This window comes from Macaca fascicularis, chromosome 9 (genome assembly GCF_037993035.2).
Source record: "Macaca fascicularis isolate 582-1 chromosome 9, T2T-MFA8v1.1".
Classification (NCBI taxonomy): Eukaryota; Metazoa; Chordata; class Mammalia; order Primates; family Cercopithecidae; genus Macaca; species Macaca fascicularis.
In genome coordinates this window covers 75,067,862-75,088,444 of record NC_088383.1, presented here as the reverse complement: position 1 = coordinate 75,088,444, position 20,583 = coordinate 75,067,862, and the positions used below count along the sequence as shown (strand labels likewise).

General features: G+C 52.5%; 1 protein-coding gene and 1 non-coding gene across 6 annotated transcripts in view; both read left to right on the top strand.

The window, feature by feature from the left end:
- SLC29A3 (solute carrier family 29 member 3) overlaps positions 1–20,583 on the top strand; it is a 68,166-nt gene that overhangs the window by 11,680 nt on the left and 35,903 nt on the right. For 3 of the 5 annotated variants that reach the window (XM_074001875.1, XM_005565593.5, XM_045362059.3), the window contains exon 3: positions 19,240–19,322. The exons of the other annotated variants lie outside the window; for them this stretch is intronic. In XM_074001875.1, the coding sequence (XP_073857976.1) occupies positions 19,240–19,322 (83 nt within the window). The remainder of the gene's footprint in view (positions 1–19,239; positions 19,323–20,583) is intronic. 5 annotated transcript variants of the gene reach the window in all.
- Positions 452–555, top strand: LOC123567014 (small nucleolar RNA U13). The gene has a single exon (XR_006689723.1). It is a non-coding gene; the product is annotated as a small nucleolar RNA U13 (small nucleolar RNA).

Genomic DNA, 20,583 nt, shown 5'->3' with positions numbered 1-20,583 from the left:
CTGGGGTTGGGGCCAAGGTCGAGGATGGGGCTCAGAGGAACCTGACGAAAGTTTGGTCAAGGAGGGTCTTGGTCGGGAGCCTCCATTTCCACAGCTAACCCAGGCTGGTGTCTGCTGTCACGTGAGAGCATGGGGAGGCAAGGACTTCTCCGACAAATGCCAAGATGGGATGTAGCCGGCTGCCCAGCTGTGCCCTTCTTCTCTAGGGGTGCCTCAGAAACAAGAAGGAGGTATGCTAGCAGACCCCAGCCGCACCTTCCAGTGGCCCAGGAGGTGGCTCATCACTGCTTCCCAGAAGGAAATCCTTGGCCTCGCCCCAAGGAGCTGTCCTCAGTTTTATAGGCATGAATCTGCCATAACGAGGAGGCATCCCTGTTGTCCATCTCAGGGACTCACTGCGGCTACACATGTGGATCACCCAGGGAGCTTCTTAAAAAAACACCAGTTCATGGTCCTTTTGTAGTTCATGAACGTGATGACTGGGTTTCCACGCACATGTGTGAGATGGGCCTCCCTCAAACCTTGTTGTGTCATTGGCACATTACCTGTCCAATGAAAAGAAATAAAAATACCAGTGTGGGCCATGCCCCAGGGATTCTGAGTAGATTAGCCTGAGCTGGGGTGTAGACATTGATATGCTTACAACTTCATACTTCCACACTCCCCTACTTCACCCCTCAACTCCCCCCATGATCTGACACATCTGACACCTGTGAGGGCCTTTTCTGTTAACTGAGGAACTCATAGATGCCTCCCGGGGCCAGAGCAATGGGATATAAACCATTTCTAAGGCTGAGGAAGTGCCACAGGAAGGCAGCAGAGTAGTTTACAGCCTCTCGACTCAAGGTGTGGTCCTCAGACCAGCGGCCTCATCTGGGAGCTTGTTAGTGATGCGGTCTCCCGCCCACCCGAGGCCGATTGAGACAGGGCCTGTAAGCTGCCAAGCCCTTCGGGTGACTGAAGGGCACAGTAGGGTTTGTGGTGCACTGGACAGGGCTTGGCTGTGTGACCTCTCCGTGCTGCCTCATGTTTCTGGACTGTATTAGTACTTTTTTTTTTTGAGACAGAGTCTTGCACTGTCACCCAGGCTGGAGTGCAGTGGCACAGTCAAGCCTCACTGCAGCATCGACCTCCCTGGGCTCAAGTGATGCTCTTGCCTCAGCCTCCTGAGTAACTGAGACTACAGGCGCACGCCACCATGCCTGGCCAATTTTTTGTATTTATTGTATTTATTGACAGAGTCTCACTATGTTGCCCAGGCTGGTCTCAAACTCCTGGGTTCAAGAGATCCACCCGCCTCGGCCTCCCAAAGTGCTGGGATTATAGGCATGAGCCACCACACCCGGTCATCTTTCTGGTATGTTAAAGGAAGATATTATAATACTACCACCAACTTCTTAGGGCTGTTGTGAGGATTAAGTATATTAATATGTGTTAAAAAGCAGTTAGGACAGGCCTGGCACACCTATCCGAAGTGCCATATAAACTATGATTGTGATGATCATTTGGGGGATGGGGCCCATGCTTCTAAGCTGTCTGGAGCCCTGGTGCATTTCCGCAGGCGCAGGCTTAGCCCGGGTGCTTTACAATCCACTTTTATTTACCAGTGACTCCGATGTCCCAGCTTTCTGCCAGCCGCAGTAAATCACCTGGCCTACTGGGCTTCCTCCAGAAGGTCCCTGCCTGTCTCGGCCGGCACAGAGCTAGATTGCGTGTGCACCTGCCCTGCCCCTCCTCTGTCCACCACCAGGCCCCCAGGATCAAGCAGCCTCTGGAGGGAGGGGTGCCCAGGCTTGGCTCTGGGAGCAGCCCTCGCCCTGTGTACTGCTTTCACCGCAAGGCGATCCCTTCCCAGCTGCAGGCACTTGGCATTCTGAGCCCTGCTACGATGCTTTATGGCCTCTCTCCAACTGCTGGCAGGTGCAGATGTAGTACCTGCGGCTGCCCGGAGCTCCTGGCTCTTGGCATCGGAGATGAGAGACCTGTCACCCCTCGATTCATGGGCCGGGTTTGGGAAGCGAGCATGCTGGGGCGTTTCTGCATTTTGCGGGCCATTTTTCTTTGCCTCATTCCTCATCCCAGCCACCCACCTCCCCAGCTCTTTCCTCCTCTCTTCCTGATTTCCCTGCGAGAGGCTGCCTGTCTGCCCTGTCACCTGAGGGCCACTTTGGGGGAAGGAGGAGGAGAGTCAAATGGTCCTGTCTCTAGCCACCACCTGCAACTCAATAGCTGTGGGTCTAGATGTTTATTCTTTCCTGTACTTTCCTTTGAACATTTTCTGGGGATGAATACCATTTGATGGGGAGCAAGACCCAGGAGGAGGGTTTACCCAGACACCCCCTCCCCCAAATTATGTCACTTTCAAGGTCAGCGGGCTCATTTCCTTCTGCCTGGACAAATGTGGGGATGCCTTAGTATCCTGCTCACTCTGCCCTCCAGTCTCTATTCTCTGGAATAAGAACCTCCAATCGATCACAGGCCTGCTGGCCCAGGGACAAACAAAATTAGAGCATAAATGAGGAAGAATTGATAAGAAAAGATGGCACAGGGGCCTGCAACAGCTGGCATTGCCTGAGCCCGACTCTGGGCCCACCATGCTGGCAGGGGTATTGCATGTGCTGTTTCTCATTAGCCCTGCAATGCAAGTCTTCGTAACCCTTTTCTTAAGACAAAAACCAGAGGCTCAGAGAGGCTAGGTAACCTGCCTGAGATCACACAGCTAGAAAGAGCTATAGAGAATTTTATGGGGCATTGAGGTGGATAGATGATTACAGACTCATTCATACTCAGAGAGTGGTATATAGGGTATATCCTGGAGATGCCCCACCCCCTACCCCCCACACTTTGACTCCACCAAACACCATCTTCCTTCCTTTGGAGAGCCTGCCCTTGGTCTGGCCTCCTTTTCCAGCCTGAAACCACAGGTGCCTGTGTTCTACCCCCGGGTCCTGGACCCAGCATCCCTTCTCCCTTCCCCACCTGACCTGTTTAGCTGGAGGTCCTCCCCAGCTCTGGGGTTGTAAGCCATCCCCTGCCCTGTGGGGCCTCCTCACCCTTCCCCAGGCTCTCCTGCAGGCCTGTATTGGCTGCCCTTGGCCTAGAACAGAACAGTGAGCTGAACAAGCCCCACTTACTGCCCCGGAGAGAAGAGTGTCTGCACCTTCTCTTGGCCATTCCTTGTTGCAAGGCCCCCACAGTCGCTCTCCACACCTTCCTTCCTGTGTACCTCGGTCTGCCCAGGGACTCCTCTCTGAGGGACTGCAGGACACAGCCAGGTCATGGGTGGGACCTACAGCCCGACTTGGTGTCAGCAGGGCTGGGACCTGGGCCAGGCACTCTACTGATGCCCCTGTCCATCCCCGCATCTGACCAGGAGGCACCCCACCACTCAGTCCCGGGGGTGAGGCAGGAGACAGAATCATCTCGTCTCCGGGCACGTCCCCTGAAGCCACCTCTCTGAGTTAGGGGCTCCACGTCTGGGTCTTCAGAGAAGCATCATACTTCCCCATCACATCCTGCCCTATAGCTCACGGAGACCGAGCGCTGGCTGGGTGGGAGCCGCGGCTCTCAGCACTTTGCCTGCATTATCTCATGCAGCCCCACAGCACCCCTGTAGGTCAGGAACTGTTATCATCCACCATGACAGATGAGGAGGCCTCCCCCGCCAGTGAATAAAACTCTCTTACTTTATATCCTGTGCCCCTGGCACACCTGGCATGGCACCCAACACATAATAGCACATAAATATTTGTCACATTAGTTATCATAAGGCTGAGAAGGAAAGCTCCACAACCCAATCCATGAGAGTGATGCCATGGCTCTGCAAGGGAGCAGAAGAAGCTCTGGGCGTCACAGCGGCTACCAGTAAAGGAGTTCTGATCTTTCAGGTGTGTTGGCATAGACATGAAGTGGGGTTCCTGCCATAGGGAAGGTAGCCAGGTTGTCCTGGTTCAGCAAGTGGGGGACGTAGGGCATCCCCTCCCCTAATTTCCAGTCCCTTAGTTCTGGTCCAGTCTCTCAGCCCTGCAAAGCAGCAAGGCTGATCTGCCCTTGAAGTGCGGACCTCCCAGTCCAAGGAGGAAGTGTTCAAAGGAAGCAGGATAAGCTTATGTGGAGAAGAGGAAGCTGGAGGACAGGTTATCAGAGGTTACCAAGTCCCTGCCATGCAGCCTGTACCCACCTCCCACATGACCTGCCATCTTCCTTCCACATGACATCCTGGTGAGTTAGGTACTGTCATCCCAGTTGCCAAATGAAATCAAGGCTCACAGACTTTAGGCCACTGACCCAAGGTCACTTGCTAGCAAGTGATAGAACTGCAGAGCCCATGCTTATAACCAGCGTGTTCTCCAAGCTATCTGTCTACCTTGGCACTCTCAGCCCTGGCTGCACATCGGGATCACCTGGGAAGCTTTTAGAAAATACCCCACCGGCATGCGCCTGTAATCCCAGCTACCCAGGAGGCTGAGGCAGGAGAATCACTGGAACCTGGAAGGCAGAGGCTGCAGTGAACCGAGATCGTGCCAATGCACTCCAGCCTGGGCAACAGAGCAAGAATCTGTCTCAAAAGAGAAAAGAACAGAAAAGAAAATACCCCACATCCCACGTGTTCCACTCACCCAATTCTAATTCCTTCTGAGGGGCCTGGGCACAAGCATTTTAAGTTCTCCAGATAAGGCTAATGTGTAGCCAGATAACCATGATCCAGGCCAGGCATGGTGGTGTGTACCTATAGTCCCAGCTACTCAGGAGGCTGAGATGGGAGAACAGAACAGTGAGCTTGAGCCTAGGAGTTCGTGACCAGACTTGGCAACATAGTGAAACCCCAGTCTCAAAACAAAAAGGACTATGATTCAAGTAAAACGTTACCACATAGGGGGAAGAAGCAGCTGTCCTCTGCCTCCACTAGAGTACCCATTAACCCATTAAACAGGCAAAGGCTACATCATGAGAGACTTAGGTGAGCCTTCTGGGAGAACTTCCTGCCATGCAAGTCAAGTTGTCAAACCTAGCAGTGAAGGGGACAGTTTCCCCCTTGGAGAATTAGGGCCACCATCCTGCGGGAAGCGCAAGGAGGTGGCCTAGTCTACCTTAGAGTATGGGGTTCCTCATGGGACTCCCTACAAATGTAGGTGGTTGGAGGGTTCGGTGCTTGTCTAACGGAAATGCTCTGGGCTTGAGCTGCACCCGCGAGCCCACAGTTCCATGCCAACCAGTGGCGGCCCCTGGAGGAGCCTTTGCCCTTTCTCTTGGTAATGCTCCCCTTTGCTGGGCCAGGGGGCCAAGGGCTGTAGTTAGGAGATGGGGGCTCCACAGCCACCCTCCTCTTCCTTCCAATTTCCCAGGCTCCTGGAAAAGGAGTGATAGGGCCAACTGGGCTCAATGTGGGCATCCTACACCTGGGGTGGCACAAAGCAAGAGCAAGTGAAACTGGAGAGCAGAAGAGAGGCAGTCCTGAGGCCCTGACCCAGCTGGGTAACCTCTCTGTGCTGTATCAGGGAGTGGAGGCTCCCTGTTCCCAGAGGTTTAAGAGTCATAGGACAACTGTTTGGTAAAGGCTCCATAGCTGGGTGAAAGGTGGATTAGTCCTGTCTCAAAGGACCACAAGGTAGCTGGGAGGAACCCAGATTTGGCAACAGAGGGACTCTAGTCTAGCAGTGCCCTTACCTACTGTGTGGGTTGGGGACAGGCTCTGTGGCCCCTGGGCCTTCTGCCCACAGACCCACCTGGCAGTATTTACATAACGCTGCAGACACAGGTAGGGCAGAAAGTCCTGACAGTTATGGCGTGCCTTATAAGGTGGTGGCCGCTGTGTGAGGACTTTGCTAAATCCCAACATTCACTACCTTTACTAAACTCTTACCATGTGCCAGGCACTGCTAAGGGTACAAATTCATTCATTAACTCAGCAATATTTATTAAGCAATCTACTGTGTGCTAGAAGTTTTTTTTTTTTCCCATTTTTTTTTGTTTTTTGTTTTTTGTTTTTTTTAAGAGTCCGAAGACATAGGTTTATTATGCCCTTTATACAGAGAAGGAAACCAAGGTTGAAAAAGTTTAAGTCATTTGCCCCCAGGTACAAAGTATGTGACAACTGGGACTCAGACTGGGGCCCTGTCAACCCATGTATTTATGATCTTAACCCCAGTGCTTTATATCAGCGTTTTCAAAATTTTTTTGAGCATGATGGCTATCTCACCTGGCAAGACCTTTGTATCTATAATGCAGACAACAGTTTCATGAAGCTGCATCTGTACTTAAAAAAAGGAAACTGCACTCTGACTGCAGTTTCAAGGAGGAGCAAGTGATCAACAGTGGCAGTGCTGGTTGTAAGCCTTGCAGGATGAGGATGGAGCATTTGACCTTGTGCAGGTTCCTGGTGACCTTGGGGAGCAGCATTGTGGAGGATGGGGGGAGAGGCAGAGGAGACAGCAAACTCAAGGAATTTTACTTTAAATGGGAGCAGGACAATGAGGCACAAGCTGCAGGGAACTGTAATTCAGAAGGGGAAGAATGTTCTGTTCTTTTATTTTTAATACGAGAGACATGGCAGGGAGTTTGTGTGCAGAAGCAAATGATCCAGCAGAGAAGGAAAAACGCGTGATGAAGAAGAGGGAACTTACCTGAGCGAGGTCCATGAGCAGGCCAGAGGGCTCGGGTGCACAGAGAAGGCTCCCCGAAAAAGATGCAGACAGCTCACTCACCTTTAGTAAGAAAGAAGGCAACAAAGGATTAAATAGAATAAAATAAAATTCTGGTCGTGACCCATCAAATGGATTTCATATTCTTTAATGAGCTGTGCAACAACTCATTAAACTTTGAACAACCTGCTCTGCCTGTTTCCCCCTAACTTTGTAGCCATCTATGAGGATGTGGCATGTCCTCATTGTACAGAGGAGGAAAGTAGAGACAGTAACTCGTTAGTGTGACATAGCTAATAAGACCAGAATGGGGGCCGCAGCCCAGGGTACCTGAATCAGTATCAGATTTCCTGGGACATTTGGAAAATACCTGGATTCCTGGACCTTTCTGTGATGACTTTATCTCCTTGGGTGAGGCCTGGGCATTGTTGCCAGGTGGTCCTGATGCCAGCTGGCCAGGGGAACAGGTATTCAGGAGTCTCTCTTTGTGCCAGATGGTGTTCCTGCAGACCCATTTTAGTGCTACTCAGATCTCTCTCCAAATGGAAACAATGTTTAGACTCCGTTTGGCAATCCTCTTTTATTCTTTTTTTCTTTTTCTTTTCCTTTTTTTTTTTTTCTTTTTTGAGACAGAGTCTTGCTGTATCGCCCAGGCTGGAGTGAAGTGGTGCGATCTCGGCTCCTGGGTTCACTCCGCCTCCCAGGTTCAAGCAATTCTCCTGCCTCAGCCTCCTGAGTAGCTGGGATTACAGGAGCCTGCCACCATGCCTGGGTAATTTTTGTATTTTTAGTAGAGATAGAGTTTCACCATGTTGGCCAGGTTGGTCTTGAACTCCTGACCTCAAGTGATCCGCCCACCTTGGCCTCTCAAAGTGCTGGGATTACAGGCGTGAGCCACTGCACCGTACCAGCAATCCACTTTTTAAGAGCAGAATTCCCAAGAGTGGAGAAGGGTACAACACCCCTCCTCCCGCGTATTAAAGTGGGATTTTGCCTGAGCTTTGTCATCCTAGGAAAGGAGATGGGGAGTCTGAGGTCAGGCAGGATGCAGGGGGCTTCAGGCTTTCTGCCTCTGGGTGTGCGTGAGTGGCTGCCAGTTGCTTCGGCTGGCGTGGATGACTGCTCTAAACCATTTTTAAAAATTAGAACCAAAGTGAGTCATTTTTTAAAATCCCCTTGTCCACCCTCTGATTCTAACTGCGGGCCCAGCCAGCATGCCATTCCCAATAAATAATACACCTGTGATGGCTTTTTCTTCTGTTTTTAGCTCTTGCTGCGTCCTACAGAGGGGGAAAAAAAAGCCTAGTTTGAAACACTGTCAGTCATGCCTTTGGTGGCCTCAGCTTCTCTAGTTCTTTTCTTATTTTCTCCCTAAGTGCTCACGACCCCTTTTTCCCCACCTGCGCTATGCTCCCTTGCCCTCCGGGCTATCGACTGCTCCCTCTCTGCCTTCAATTTCTTCCTACAGATATCCTTAAAATCCAGAGGCGATTTCCTGGACAAGTTAGAAGATGGCCTGGACCTTAAGTGTTCAAGTGTCTCTTTAACATGATTGATCATCACAAGTGTCCAGATAGCGGAACCTAAATTAGAGTCTGCACTGAGGAGCCCAGCGCTTTCGACACAGGCAGGGAGCCTGGGAGGGGTCTGCGGCACTGGGTGCCTGGGGCCTCCTTGCTGGCCTCTTGCAGGTCCTCACTGCCTGTGCTTCTGTGCGCGTCTGTGCCTGTCTGCATGCAGGCACCTGAGGCCTAGAGCAGCCTGTGGTTTCTGCCCACACGCACCTCCAAAGAGAAACGGCCTCCCCAAGGCAGGAGCGGTCTGTTGTTGAGGAAGTGCCTGCCAGGGGTTGGCTAAGGACTCTCTCTTCCTGATGGTCCCTCATGTTTTCTACTACAGAGAGAGGCTGGAGCACCCCCAGACCACCTCCTCATTACCACCAGGTCACAGGGCAGGCCCTTGTGCCTGGTCATCAGCCTTGTGACAGTGATGCACGGGACCCTCTGGGGGATGCACAAGCCTCCCCGGTCAGGCAAGGGCTGCGTGGGTAGATGGGGAGTTTTCTTGAAAGGCCTTCTTCCTCTTTTCCCTATCACATGGCAGAAGTCAGGCTGCAGAAGAGGAAAGACTGGCTGGCCCGAGCATCAGCAGTGGCCGAGCCTCCAATCAGCTCATCCTCAGGGAGCTGGAGGTCACTCGTGCATGGATCCGTGAGGTTCCCAGTTTCTCTGACCCCTCGGTTTCTGAGCCCTTACTCTGCCTATTCAGGTTCCAGCCTGAGAGTACATGGGGGAAATAAAAGGGAAAAGAATCAAAGCAGTCAGCTTGCCCCTTACTAGGAGGCCTCATGAAGGCTTGGCCGAGGCAGGATATAAGGGTAGATAGAAATGAGGTTTCCGTCTTCCTTGCTCACTCTGCCTGGCAGAAAGACTCTGGATTCAGGAGAGCTGGCTTCTGTTTCTGACTGTGTTTCAAACTTGCTGGGTGACCTGAGACCATGTCCTCCTTTGAGAAATGAAGATATTAGACCGTAGATTGGGATCCAGAAACTTTTCCTGCAAAGGGCCAGATGGTTCGTATTTTAGGCTTTGTGGACCCCACAGTCTGTTTGCGATCTCAGCTCTGCCCTTGCAGAGTGAAAGCTGCCCTTGACAACACATAAACAAATGGGCTGACCGAAGGCCGACCGCGCTCCAGTGTTCACACAAAGGAAGAGGGCAGACTTGGCCCGGGGATAGCCTGTTGCCAACCTCTGGACTGGGAACACTCCCTTATGGCTCTTTCCCAGTTCTGTGATCTATTACAGAGGTACCTACCCTGCTGAATTTGTCTTCATATCACTGACCACTGCCTGGCCTATTATCTATTTGTTTATGCATTTGCTGGCCGTCTCTTTGACTAGATGGGCAGTTCCATAAAGGCAGGAACTTGAGCTGAATCTCCTATGTCTACAACATTTAGTGAGCTCAGTAAATATTTGCAGAAGGATGAATCCATCTGTGAGTATTTGTGGAGAGGAGAGAGGGACGGGAGGAAGAACCGCCATCACCTGAGTGTGCACTGTGGTCCTGCGACGCACCTGCACCACAGCCTGCACACCCGGGCCTGCCTGGGCCCCAGCCTCATCCCCCCTTTCCCCATCCCCATCCATACTCCAGCTCACCCCTGTGGAGGCTTGAACACATCAAGCTCTTTCCTGACTCAGGGTCAGCCGTACCCTGTTCCCTCTGTCCAGGCTCTAGGTTAGCCAATTATTTGTTTTTCAGTTTTATTGCATTTATCCTAATTTGCAGTCTTTCCCCCACACACTTGCTATTGATTCTTTCTTTTTCTTTTTCTTTTTCTTTTCTTTTTTTTTTTTGTGCCTCCCTCACTAGAACACTGGCATCCCCAGCCCCTAGAACACATTGGGCACATACAAGGTGCTTGGCCATCATTTGTTGAATGAGTGAATGAGCTCTAGAAGGTCAACCACCTTTCACCTTTAGTGATTGAATAGATGAATGGGTAAATTAACCACTGCCACCTGCTTCTTCCCATCTGCTCCCTCCACCCCTTTCTGCCAGGTGATTCCCTCTATGCCCAGCACTGCCCCCATACTGTTTGGCATTGAGAAGCCCCCAGAGCTCCCCAGTACCTTCAAAAACAAAACCTCTCTTTAGGCAGCTGCCTGAGACCACCCCCGAATCGGCCCTCAGCCACTCTTGCCTCCACATACCCCGTTATTTCTCCAAGTGGAGCCCCCAAGGTTTCCTGAAAAGGAGCCTAGCGAGGGGACAGTGCAGCAAAGTGCACGAGGGGCCTGGAGGTGAGGCTGCAAGGAGGAGGAGGCGTAGCAGTAGCAGTCACAGGGAGGCTGATTGATAAGGCATGTAGGCTAAGGATGGCCAGGCCCAGGGAGGAGCTTGAGCAAAGGCATGGAGGGGATGCCTGGGGGAGAGGCTAGAACCCGAGGGGAGACTGGGTGGATGTGTGAGCCATAGTCAGGCGATGTGGAGACGGGACCAGTAGATGTGACTGGGGTGAGGGTGAAGGAGAAACCAAGGAAGCTGTGAGGTGGGGCTAAGAAAAGGAGGATGACCATGGGCCCTTTGGAGGGGCCGCTTGAGAGTCTTCTCTTGAAGACCTTTGATTTGAGGAGCTTGGGGTTTGGGCTCAGCAGGACCCCTAAGCAGTTGTTCTGGAGGAAGAGACGGATGTGTGGGTAGAGGTCATGAAGCCAGGGGAAGTGAGCTTCTCCTAACACCACCCTCACCCTTAACAAAAGGAGGGCAGGAAATGAAGGATGGAGCTCAGGGGGCACCTCGGGGTGGTGGAGGGAGCCACAGGTGGACGGAGATTATGAGGAAGTGTGGTGGAGGCAGGAATGGGTGTGGCCTTGTGAATTTGGAGGAGAGGAGTGCTGAAAGGACATTGCATTCGTTTCTTGTGGCTGTCTTCACCAAGTACCATAAACTGGGTAGCTGAAAAGCAAGGCTCTAGGGAATAACGTTTCCTTGCTGCCTCTTTGGCATTTTTTGACTTATGGCAGCATCACTAGAGTCTGTGGCTCTATCTTCACGCAGCCTCTGCCTGTGTGTCTGTGTGTCCTTCCCTCTTTTCCCATCTACGGTGGATTGAGGGGTCATTCCTCCTCCAGCAGGATCTCCTCTTAATTAAGCACATCTGCAAAGACCCTATGTCCAGATAAGTCACATCCTGAGGTTCTGGGTAGACATGAATTTTGGGGCATGAATTCAGCCCCCTCTAGACAAGGTAGCATGTAGTGTCTGGAGTGTGAGGAACAAGACCAGGCCTTGGTTACAGGTGGGCTGCGAGGAGGACACTGAGGACCCTTAGAGGAAATGTTTCCCCAGGGCAGCTGGGAGGGACACGGCTGGCAGTGGCAGCATGGACTGCATTTTCAAGGAGTGTGGAGTGAAGGGGAGGAGGGGCCTGGTGCCTGGAGGCAACAGAGTCAAAGTGTTTTTTTGTTTTGTTTGTTTGTTTGTTTTTACCTAAAGGGAGACCTAAGAGAGCCTCTTGGCCAGCAGAGAAAGGAACAAGCAGCCCTGAGGGAAAGAGAGAAAATGCAGGCAAGAAAGGTGGGGTTCATGTGAGTCTCCGGGAAGTCAGCTTAGGCTGGAGGAAGAGCCCTTCTTGCAGAGCGGAGAGGAGGTGTGCTCCAGAAAGCCTTGCACACACCGCGGGGAGGAAGGCGGGGAAGCTCATTCCAGAAGACAGGAAGTTTACTCATCTTCCGGCCGGGATTCCCAAGGAGGCGTGAGAAAGGATTGGAGGTTGGGAAGAGCCCCTGGGTGCTCAGAGAGCAGGATTTACAGTGAGCCCAGGCCTGGAGCTATCCTGGGAGACCAAAGGAGGGAGGGCTGTATGCAATGGTCAGATGGGGACCCTCTTCCTTAGGGTGGCCACAGTGGCTTTGTCTGTCTGGCCAGCATTTTCCAGAGCTTACCTGTCTGATTCTGACCCCAGATTCGTCCTTCCCTTGGGCCTCTGGCCTCTCCATTCAGCCTGGCTGCGTCTAGCCTCCTGCCTGGCCCCTGGAGCAGGCATTGCCCCCCTTCCCTGCCCAGCCAGCCCTCCCAGCTGGTCCCTGCCCTTGGCCACACACCCATTAACTTTCCTGGGCCAGTGCTCCAAACATAGGGCCTTGGAAGTGGCAGAAAGGACACCAGCCCCATCCCTTATGGGGACATCTGCCCTCTGCTCACCTCAGTTTGCTCAGGAATGATCTGGGCTGATGCTCAGGGCAAGGGCACCTCCCCTACAACATCCTAGGCTGCAGAATTCAGCTATCCGAAAGCAGCAAGTTTGCAACGGCAAACTATTCTTGGCTCCAACCTGCTCGCTGCTGCTAATTTCATGCCCCTGTGATCCAGGTAACGCTCTGCTGCCTTGAGCTGCCACCCCCAGGCTTGAATCGCTTTTCCTCGCCCGGCAGGAGCCCAGCTGCCTCTGCTGCTGCTTTCTGGAGGTGGGGGCTACACAAAGCTCCTTTGCAGAAGCCGCTCAGCAGCACGGACACCAAGTCTGCCGCAGCTCGTGACTAATTTGCTGCACTTATTTCAAAGTGCCCATAATGGCATTCAGAGGAGAGAAAGCTTAACCAGGGTCTGCCAGAGATAAACGGGCTCATTTCGGGGCCTCCCTGCCCGAAGAAACCTCTTTACCTGGACTCTGAGCCTGGAATTAAATTCTTCCAGAAGAGACGCTTAGCACGGAGCCTCTCAGTGTGCTGGAGGAGAGGAAATGTGCCCTGTCGTAAAATGGGCCTCACATCTGGCCAGCTGGCTCTGGTGGGCTTTTAAATTGTGTTTGAAGAGCGTCTCTCCCCTTTCCTGGTGTTCGCAAACTGGGTCAGAGTGTAGCGAATGAAAATGAGTTTCCTTCTCACCAGAGCAAGTGACTCAAGCACCCCCCTGCCCAGGCCGGCAGTGGCTTATCCACATTCACCCGCCATATGGGGGGACCCTGGCACCTGGCACCCCTAGGCCAGGGCCTGTCCACAGTCTGGGTGAGGAACCCCCATGCCCACCCTGGGCCTGTCTGGTTGAGGCCCCCATGCCCACTGGGGCTGTTTTTAGGGGTTGCAGAGTAAGGCGAGAGCTTGGAAGCCTGCCCCGTGCCACCCACCCACAGGCACTCTTTAACATGGTCTTTGCTTAGCTGCCAACCATGTCCATCCATTTCGGGTAACTGACAGAGGTGGGGGCTTTTCTCTTAATCTTTTTTCTTTTCTTTTCTTTTTAACACTACAAAGACCCATAGACCTCTGGAAATGCTGAGGGGAATGAGCAGTGGGATTTGAGAGAAAAGATTAGCTAATGCATTCCTTTACTCTTGTCTACCACTGCAAAAAGAGGAGAAAGAAATCAAACCCTGGCCAGGCACCATGGCTCAACGCCTGTAATTCCAGCACTTTGGGAGGCCGAGGCAGGTGTATCACCTGAGGTCGGGAGTTCGAGATCATCCTGGCTAACACGGTGAAACCCTATCTCTACTAAAAATACAAAATTAGCTGGGTGTGGTAGTGCATGCCTGTAATCCCAGCTACTCGGGAGGTTGAGGTAGGAGAATCGCTTGAACCCAGGAGGTGGAGGTTGCAGTGAGCCAGGATCACGCCACTGCACTCCAGCCTGAGCGACAGAGCGAGACTCTGTCTGTTTGCTGGCTTGGGCAGGTCACCTGCCTTAGGGCCAGATGGAAGAAGGACACTGCCCACCCTGAGAGGAACGTGTCTCACATCCCTGCTTGCTGCGGGGAAGGCACGTGGCTGCCAGGCCCGGCCTCTGAGGCTTCCTGGCGATGCGCCGAGACCCCAGTGATAGTGTTTGGGCTTGTGCCTCCAGGAGACAGGCAGCCTCAGCTAGAGCAGCTTATGCATTTGTAGGGGGATGATAAATATGTCCCCCCCCCCCGGTCCCTGCCCTGCTCTGCAGCAAAAGATGCTGCCACCAGCACTCCCGGGTGTGGGCCTTTGTGTACCTCTGGGAAGTTCCTCCGCCTCTGTGAGCCTCAGGCTGCTCATCTGTAAAATGGGAGCGATTCCAGCCCTGCCTCGCCCTCACTGGCTGTGTAAGAGCACATGGGCTGGGGTCTGTGCAGGCCCTCTGGAAGCTGTGCTGCTTGCATGTCAGAGTTCCCTGGCGTTCTGCAGAGCTCCCACTTCCCCACCTGGGTTACCTGACTTTGGTGCAAGTACTAGTAGAGGCTGGATGTTGAGTCCCCCACCCTGCCTGAGCTCCAGGTCATTGCAGGCGCGGATAATGCTGGGGAGATAGTGGCGCACAGGAAGATGAGATCTCACCTTCAAGGAGCACAGCTATCCCTCTGTTCCTCAGAGCTTCCCTGGGCCTCCCCGACGTGGGTTTGAGAATTCAGAGGTGACTGATGGGCCTGTCTGCCACGAGCACTCTGGGGGTGAGTGCCGTGGCTGCCTGAGGTTCTGCCAGCCTTCCTGTGGATGGGATGGACAACACAGTGTGGTTTGCTTCGGCTCAGGAGAGGTTGTCGATGCTGAAGAAGCCCCAGAAGTTGCTTTCAACAGATGAGCTGCACTGGCATTCTCGGTGGTGGGGAAGCATCCGTTCATGCTTTTGTGCCAACCGTTCCGTCCTGTTGGGAATGTTTCTCTCTCCACTGGCACCTGTACCTCCCATATCTGTCTGACATGCTTCCCCCAATCTTTCCAGCCACCGTCCAAGATGGCGCTGGTGGAAGCCCCCCAGAGCCCCTCCTTTCATGCCCCCCAACACCTTGTATCTGTTGTACTCCAGCTCCAGGCTTGTACCCACCTCCCCGAGGGCATGCAGGTGCCACAGTTCCTCCGTTGTATCCACCCAGCTGCCAGCACAGCACTGGCGTATGGGCTTGACACCTCTCCAGCAAACAAAGGGACAGGTGAAAACAGGAAGAGGCGCTGACCTGCACAGACAGTGGGTGCCCAGCCAGGGCTGAGCACCGTGGGATTACTCACCAGCCTAAGGGTCTCCTGCCCGGGGCCTTCCTGCTGGGGCAGAGAAGCCTGCTTGGGAGGCCTGTCACCTCCTAAGGTGTTTGCCCTGCATCCACCTGCATTCCAGCCCTGCCTTCTTGCTTAGTCACACCCAGCCTTTCACCTCTGGTTCTGTAAGGCCCACATTGACCCCCAGGCCTCCAGTGTTTTAATTGGCTATGTAAACAGAGCTGCTGTGGCATAATTCTGAGTGACACCATTCCTATCACAGCCTACAGGTCTGGTGCCCCTGGAGTTGTGCAAAGCTCAGCCTCCACCATCATACGCAGTGGCCCCACTGCCAGCTCCCTGATGATATTCTCATCCCCCCACTCCTCCACGGCTGGAGCTGGCCTTTGGGTCCGTATGCTCATCTCTAGAAGTGGAGTTGGTTGCAGGGGTAAAACAAATCAAAACAGACTTTTGAGGGAGCTCTCAGGAATCAGGCCCTGGTGGAAGGTGAACTCTGTGAATGGTCCCCAAACACTACTGTACGTAAAATCCCCCACTGGTTAGATGGACGGATTGCTTTGGGGGCAGTCCTGTTACCATCCTAGTCACAGTGTGTTTAGATCTGTATTCAAATGTCTTTACATTTCCTTAAGTAAAATGGGAGAAGATAGCCCCAACACCTCTTGAAAGCAAATGAGATGAACCCAGGAGGGACGTGCCAGCTGCCCGGCTACAAAATAAATAATCAAGAGTGGAACGTGACCTTCGCCGGCCGCTGGAGGTTTCTTAGGAAGGCAGTGCTGGTGGGAATACTCCATCAGGGAGTGCAGTCCAGGGAAGTAAGAGGGAGGGAAAGGAAAGTAGGGCTGGGACAGAGAGAGCAAACACAAGGGACGATGGTATTTTGGAGTGGCTACAGCTTTGTAGCAGCACACACGGAACACCTTGGAGAAGCCTTGTGGAGCCCCCACATTCAGAGCAGCCAGTCTGGGGTGAGGAGAGGTGGGCGAACCATCCGTGGGCTCTTTCCAGTTCCTGCCTCTCATTGGTAAAACTGGGTCTCATGGGACTTGACTTCCCCATCTTCCGGGGAGCATCCCCCGCCCCTCAGCCACTGGTGCAGCCTGGCAGGGTGTGGGGTCTCTCTGTGGGAGTCAGCTCCTCCTTGGGTGGCAGTGGCAGCAGCAGTGGCAGTGATTTTATGACCATGGGACCAACAGCTCTGGACAGGGGACCAAGGTGAGTAACCTGCGGGGGCAGGCAGGATGAGTCCGTCTAGAGCAACATCCACTAAGTCCAGTTTCTTGATATCAGCACATGCCACCTGCAAAAACCCTAATTTTAGCTGAGGGTTTGGTGGGGAAGGGCTTCGGGGACCCGTGTGCTCATCCTCTGTGCCCCTCATGGGTGAGCACACTGCTCTTCCTGTCTCTTGGGGGGGGTCAAAGAAAGGAGCATGATCAACTGTCCTGGTTTTCATCAAGGAACTGCATTTAAATTGAAACAAGAAGGCTGAAATATTCAGGAAAACCCTGATTAGCAGGAACCCAGCTATCGGAAACCCTCATGAATTAGGAATCTATTGCTGCCTAGCAAAATACTACAAATGAGTGGCTTAAAACAACCTGCATTTATAATTACAGGGTTTCTGTGGGCCAGGATTCCAGGCACAGCTGAGCTGGGTCTCCTGCCTGAATTTGCACAAGGCTGCAATCAGTCAGCCAGAGCTACAGTCTCCTCCGAGGCTTAGCTGGAGAAGGGTCACTTCCAAGTCCACTCCAGTTGTTCGCAGAATTCAGTTCCTAGTGGTTGCAGGCCTGAGAGCTTCAGTTTCTAGTGGGGAGAGTGCTGGAGACCGCCCTCAGCAACTTGGGGTTCTATGCCAGGTAGTGTTCCCCAACATGGCCACTTGCCTCCCCAAATCCAGCAAGGGAGGAAAAGAGTCCAACAAGGTGGGCACTATAGTCCTATGTAACGCCATCATGTTTGCTCTAGTGTCTTGGTTGGAAGCAGCCACAGGTCTCATCCACACTCAGGGGAGGGCATTGCACAGGTGTGAGCACCAGGAGGGCAGGGATCACGGGCCACGTGCCACCACACCTCATTTTAGAACTTTTCCTATAGGCGAAAGCAGCAAATAATTGAATAAAACCCACCACGTGTTTCATCAGGAATTAAGTGGTTTGTTTTTATAAATTCCGTGGGATGTGCTGAGTCAGCTCCTGTCACATCATGTGCATCTCCATCTCCTGATCTGCGCTCGTGGAATGATGGCCTGGCCTCAAGTCTGTTCTCTGAGTTCTTTGTAAGGCGGAGAAGTGGGTCCAGACAACAGAAAGAGACTCGGAGTCTTATCCAGTGGTCAATATCCGAAAAGCTTTCCAACAGTAAACGATATGTTTTTCTGCTTAAATATCAACAAACAGGCACATTCAGTTACCTGGAAAATTCTCATTCGGGAAACCTGAGCCTGCTCGAAGAAACAAAATCATCAGAGATTCTGCATTACACAGATCGAGCAGCCACTGGATGAAGGAACCTCACCAGGGGCTTGGGCTGGGGGCAGTCGCAGCCCCATCTGCAGCCCTCTCCTCCTAAGGGCCTCTCTCCTTCATTCCCACCCAGTGCCCTCCCAGCCTCAGATGCCCAGCCACTGTGTCAAGATGTAATTGACTGACTGCCCCAGACCAGTCCAGGCTCTACTGAGCCCATCAGGGCAGGAACAATGAGGTGCAGCTCAAAGGCTATTTCTCAGGCTCATGGTTGACGGACCTCACTAGCTGCGATTATCATTTTAATTGCAAGGCCACCACAGCCTTATATTCAGGGCACAGATTTCAAAGACCACAAAGCACTCTGCAGGCTTCAAAGGGAACTATGGAAGGCTTGTGCTTCAGACACAAAGGAGCCCATGACGACATCGTTCTTTCTTTTATTTTTTAGAAATGGGGTCTCACTCTGTTGCCCAGGCTGAAGTACAGTGGTGTACTCACTGCAGCCTCGAACTCCTGGGCTCCAGCAATCCCCCTGCCTCAGCCTTCTGAGTAGTTGGGACTTACAGGTGCACACCACCATGCCCGACTACTTTTTTTTTTATTTTTTGTAGAGACAGAGTCTCACTATTTGCCCAGGGTTGTCTCCTGGATTCAAGCCATCCTCCCACCTTGGCCTCCCAAAATGCTGGGATTATAAGTATGAGTCAAGATGCCCAGGCTTGTTTTGTTTTTAAAGATAGGTATATTAAGAGATAATGCACACACAGTACAGTCCATCCTAATGAGTGGGCATTCTTTGAGTTTTCACAGACACATATAACTGCCACACAGCTGCTTTAGCTGCGAGTTCCAGCACATGATAATCAGGCGATTCATCTGTCTGTGTTTGCACAATTATCTCTCACACCCCTGAGCTGCTGCCGGAAAATGCCCTTTTTCCTCATTCTGTCCAGTCTAGGAGCTACTCCCCCAAACGGCTTTGACCTTCTGTAGCTGCTCTATTAAGAGAGCAAATCCAGAGTGAGAACAGAGTTTCCCTGTAGGGAGCAGGGCCTGGTGTATTTCTAAGAGGTCTCACTTGGCAAGAAAGCAAGAATATGGTTGGGTCACAAGAAAACCCAAGCGAGCAGTGCCTCATGCCTGTAATCCCAGCACTTTGCGGGGCTGAGGCGACAGGATCACTTGAACTCAGGAGTTTGAGACCAGCCTGGGCAACATAGCAAGACCTTGTCTCTACTAAAAACTTAAAAACGTGGATAGTCTTGCATTTTGGTGATGGGCCAAGAAGGCTGATAGGGCAAACTTTTCTTTTCAGATGTACATTGAGTTCTGTCCCCATGGCCTCAGTCCATGGGCAGAAGTGTAGGCTGTACAGCACCAAGGGCCTCACTGGGGACAGGGCCGACGTCTTATCCTTCCTATGCCTCTAGCACTTAGTACAGCTGACATTTACAGCTGTTTGTTGAGTGGCTGAGTGAGTGGTCTTAGGCTGGAGATGGGGTGAGGCCTTGTTTGGAGGTGGGTTCACCCACGGCTCCTGGGTGTCTGAAGACAGTGGGGAGAAGCCCCACGGAGAGGGGCTCTGTCTCTGCTTGGGTGGGACTATTCACCTCCGTCCCTGAGTGACCACAGCACCTCGTCACTTGTGTGCTTGCAGAACTACTTTGAGAGCTACCTTGCCGTTGCCTCCACCGTGCCCTCCATGCTGTGCCTGGTGGCCAACTTCCTGCTTGTCAACAGGTAGGCGGCTCTCCTCCCTCTCTCAGGCCTCCACCTTGGCCTCCTGCCTCCTCTACTCCCCTCTTGCCTGCAGCTGCTTTTTTTCTGCCTACTTAAGTGGTGGTCACCCAAGTAGGAGGCAGCAGCTCAGATTTGTGCATGAACAGCGAGAAGTCAGATCAGGTCCCTGCTGATGCCCCTGGGGGAGCTGGGCTTTCACTCTCCAGCCACACGCTGTAACATCGCTGTGACATTGTGGCAGCAGCCAGTAGGAAGTGTGTGGGGATGCAGGGATCTTCCTCCCTTCTCTTCTCAGGGGTCCTGTCTGTCAGTCTGCAAGTCCCTTGGCCCAGAATGGGTCACCTGACTGTTCAGTGCTAAGCTGGTAATGCCAGCTCATGTGTCTGCCATTCCCAAGAAGGCTTATGCGGAAGTCCTGACATTGTAATGGTAAGGGCCAGGAGAGGCTCCATCTGGATGTGCCTGGGAAGGAGTTATTCAGGAGCTAGCTAGGCAAATTAGCATGTCCATAGACCCCCTTGGGTGACTTGCTGGCTCAAATTCTCAATTTGAGTTTACAAGGGCAATAGCGCTAGCTGCTTTGCCTGCATTTCTCCTAAGTGATATCAATGGCTACGTTATGGTCCAGAAACCTGGACTCCTGTTCGCCATGGCCTACTAAAACCTGAGGTCACTGATGGTAAATCTGTTTTGCCCAGTTCTAATCAGTTTGTAGCGACTGCCAGACCTCTAGTTGGACAAGATTCTAAGGCAGGTCTGGCTTCAGGGAGGGTTCTGGGATTGATTAGTGATGTCTGCTCTGGGTACAGGAGGAGAGAGGGCACCATGAGTGTCTTTTACATGCTGAGCCTGAGTAGATCAGTCTTTCCAAACATATCATGCCATGGGGATATTGCAGTTATCTGTTACATAATATGATCCCAAAGCATAATGGCTTAAAACAATAGCAGTTGTGAGTACTTCTCACGTTCTGGGGGTTATCAAGGCTCAGCTGTCGTAGTCTCTCCTGCATCTGCAGTCAGATGGCAGCTGGAGCTGGAGCCATTCGTATCCCCTCTCTCTCTGTCTCTTCTCTCTTTGTAGTCTCACACGTTGGCCTCAGGGTAATAGGACGGCTTACCCAGTGGCTGAGAGCAAGGGAGAGGCTGTGTGGTTTTTACAGCCTGGTCTTGGAAGTCATGTGCTGTCACTTTTGCCACACTTGACTGGTTTGGGCAGTCACAAAGTCCACTTCGTTTCAAGGGGACATAGAACCCACCTC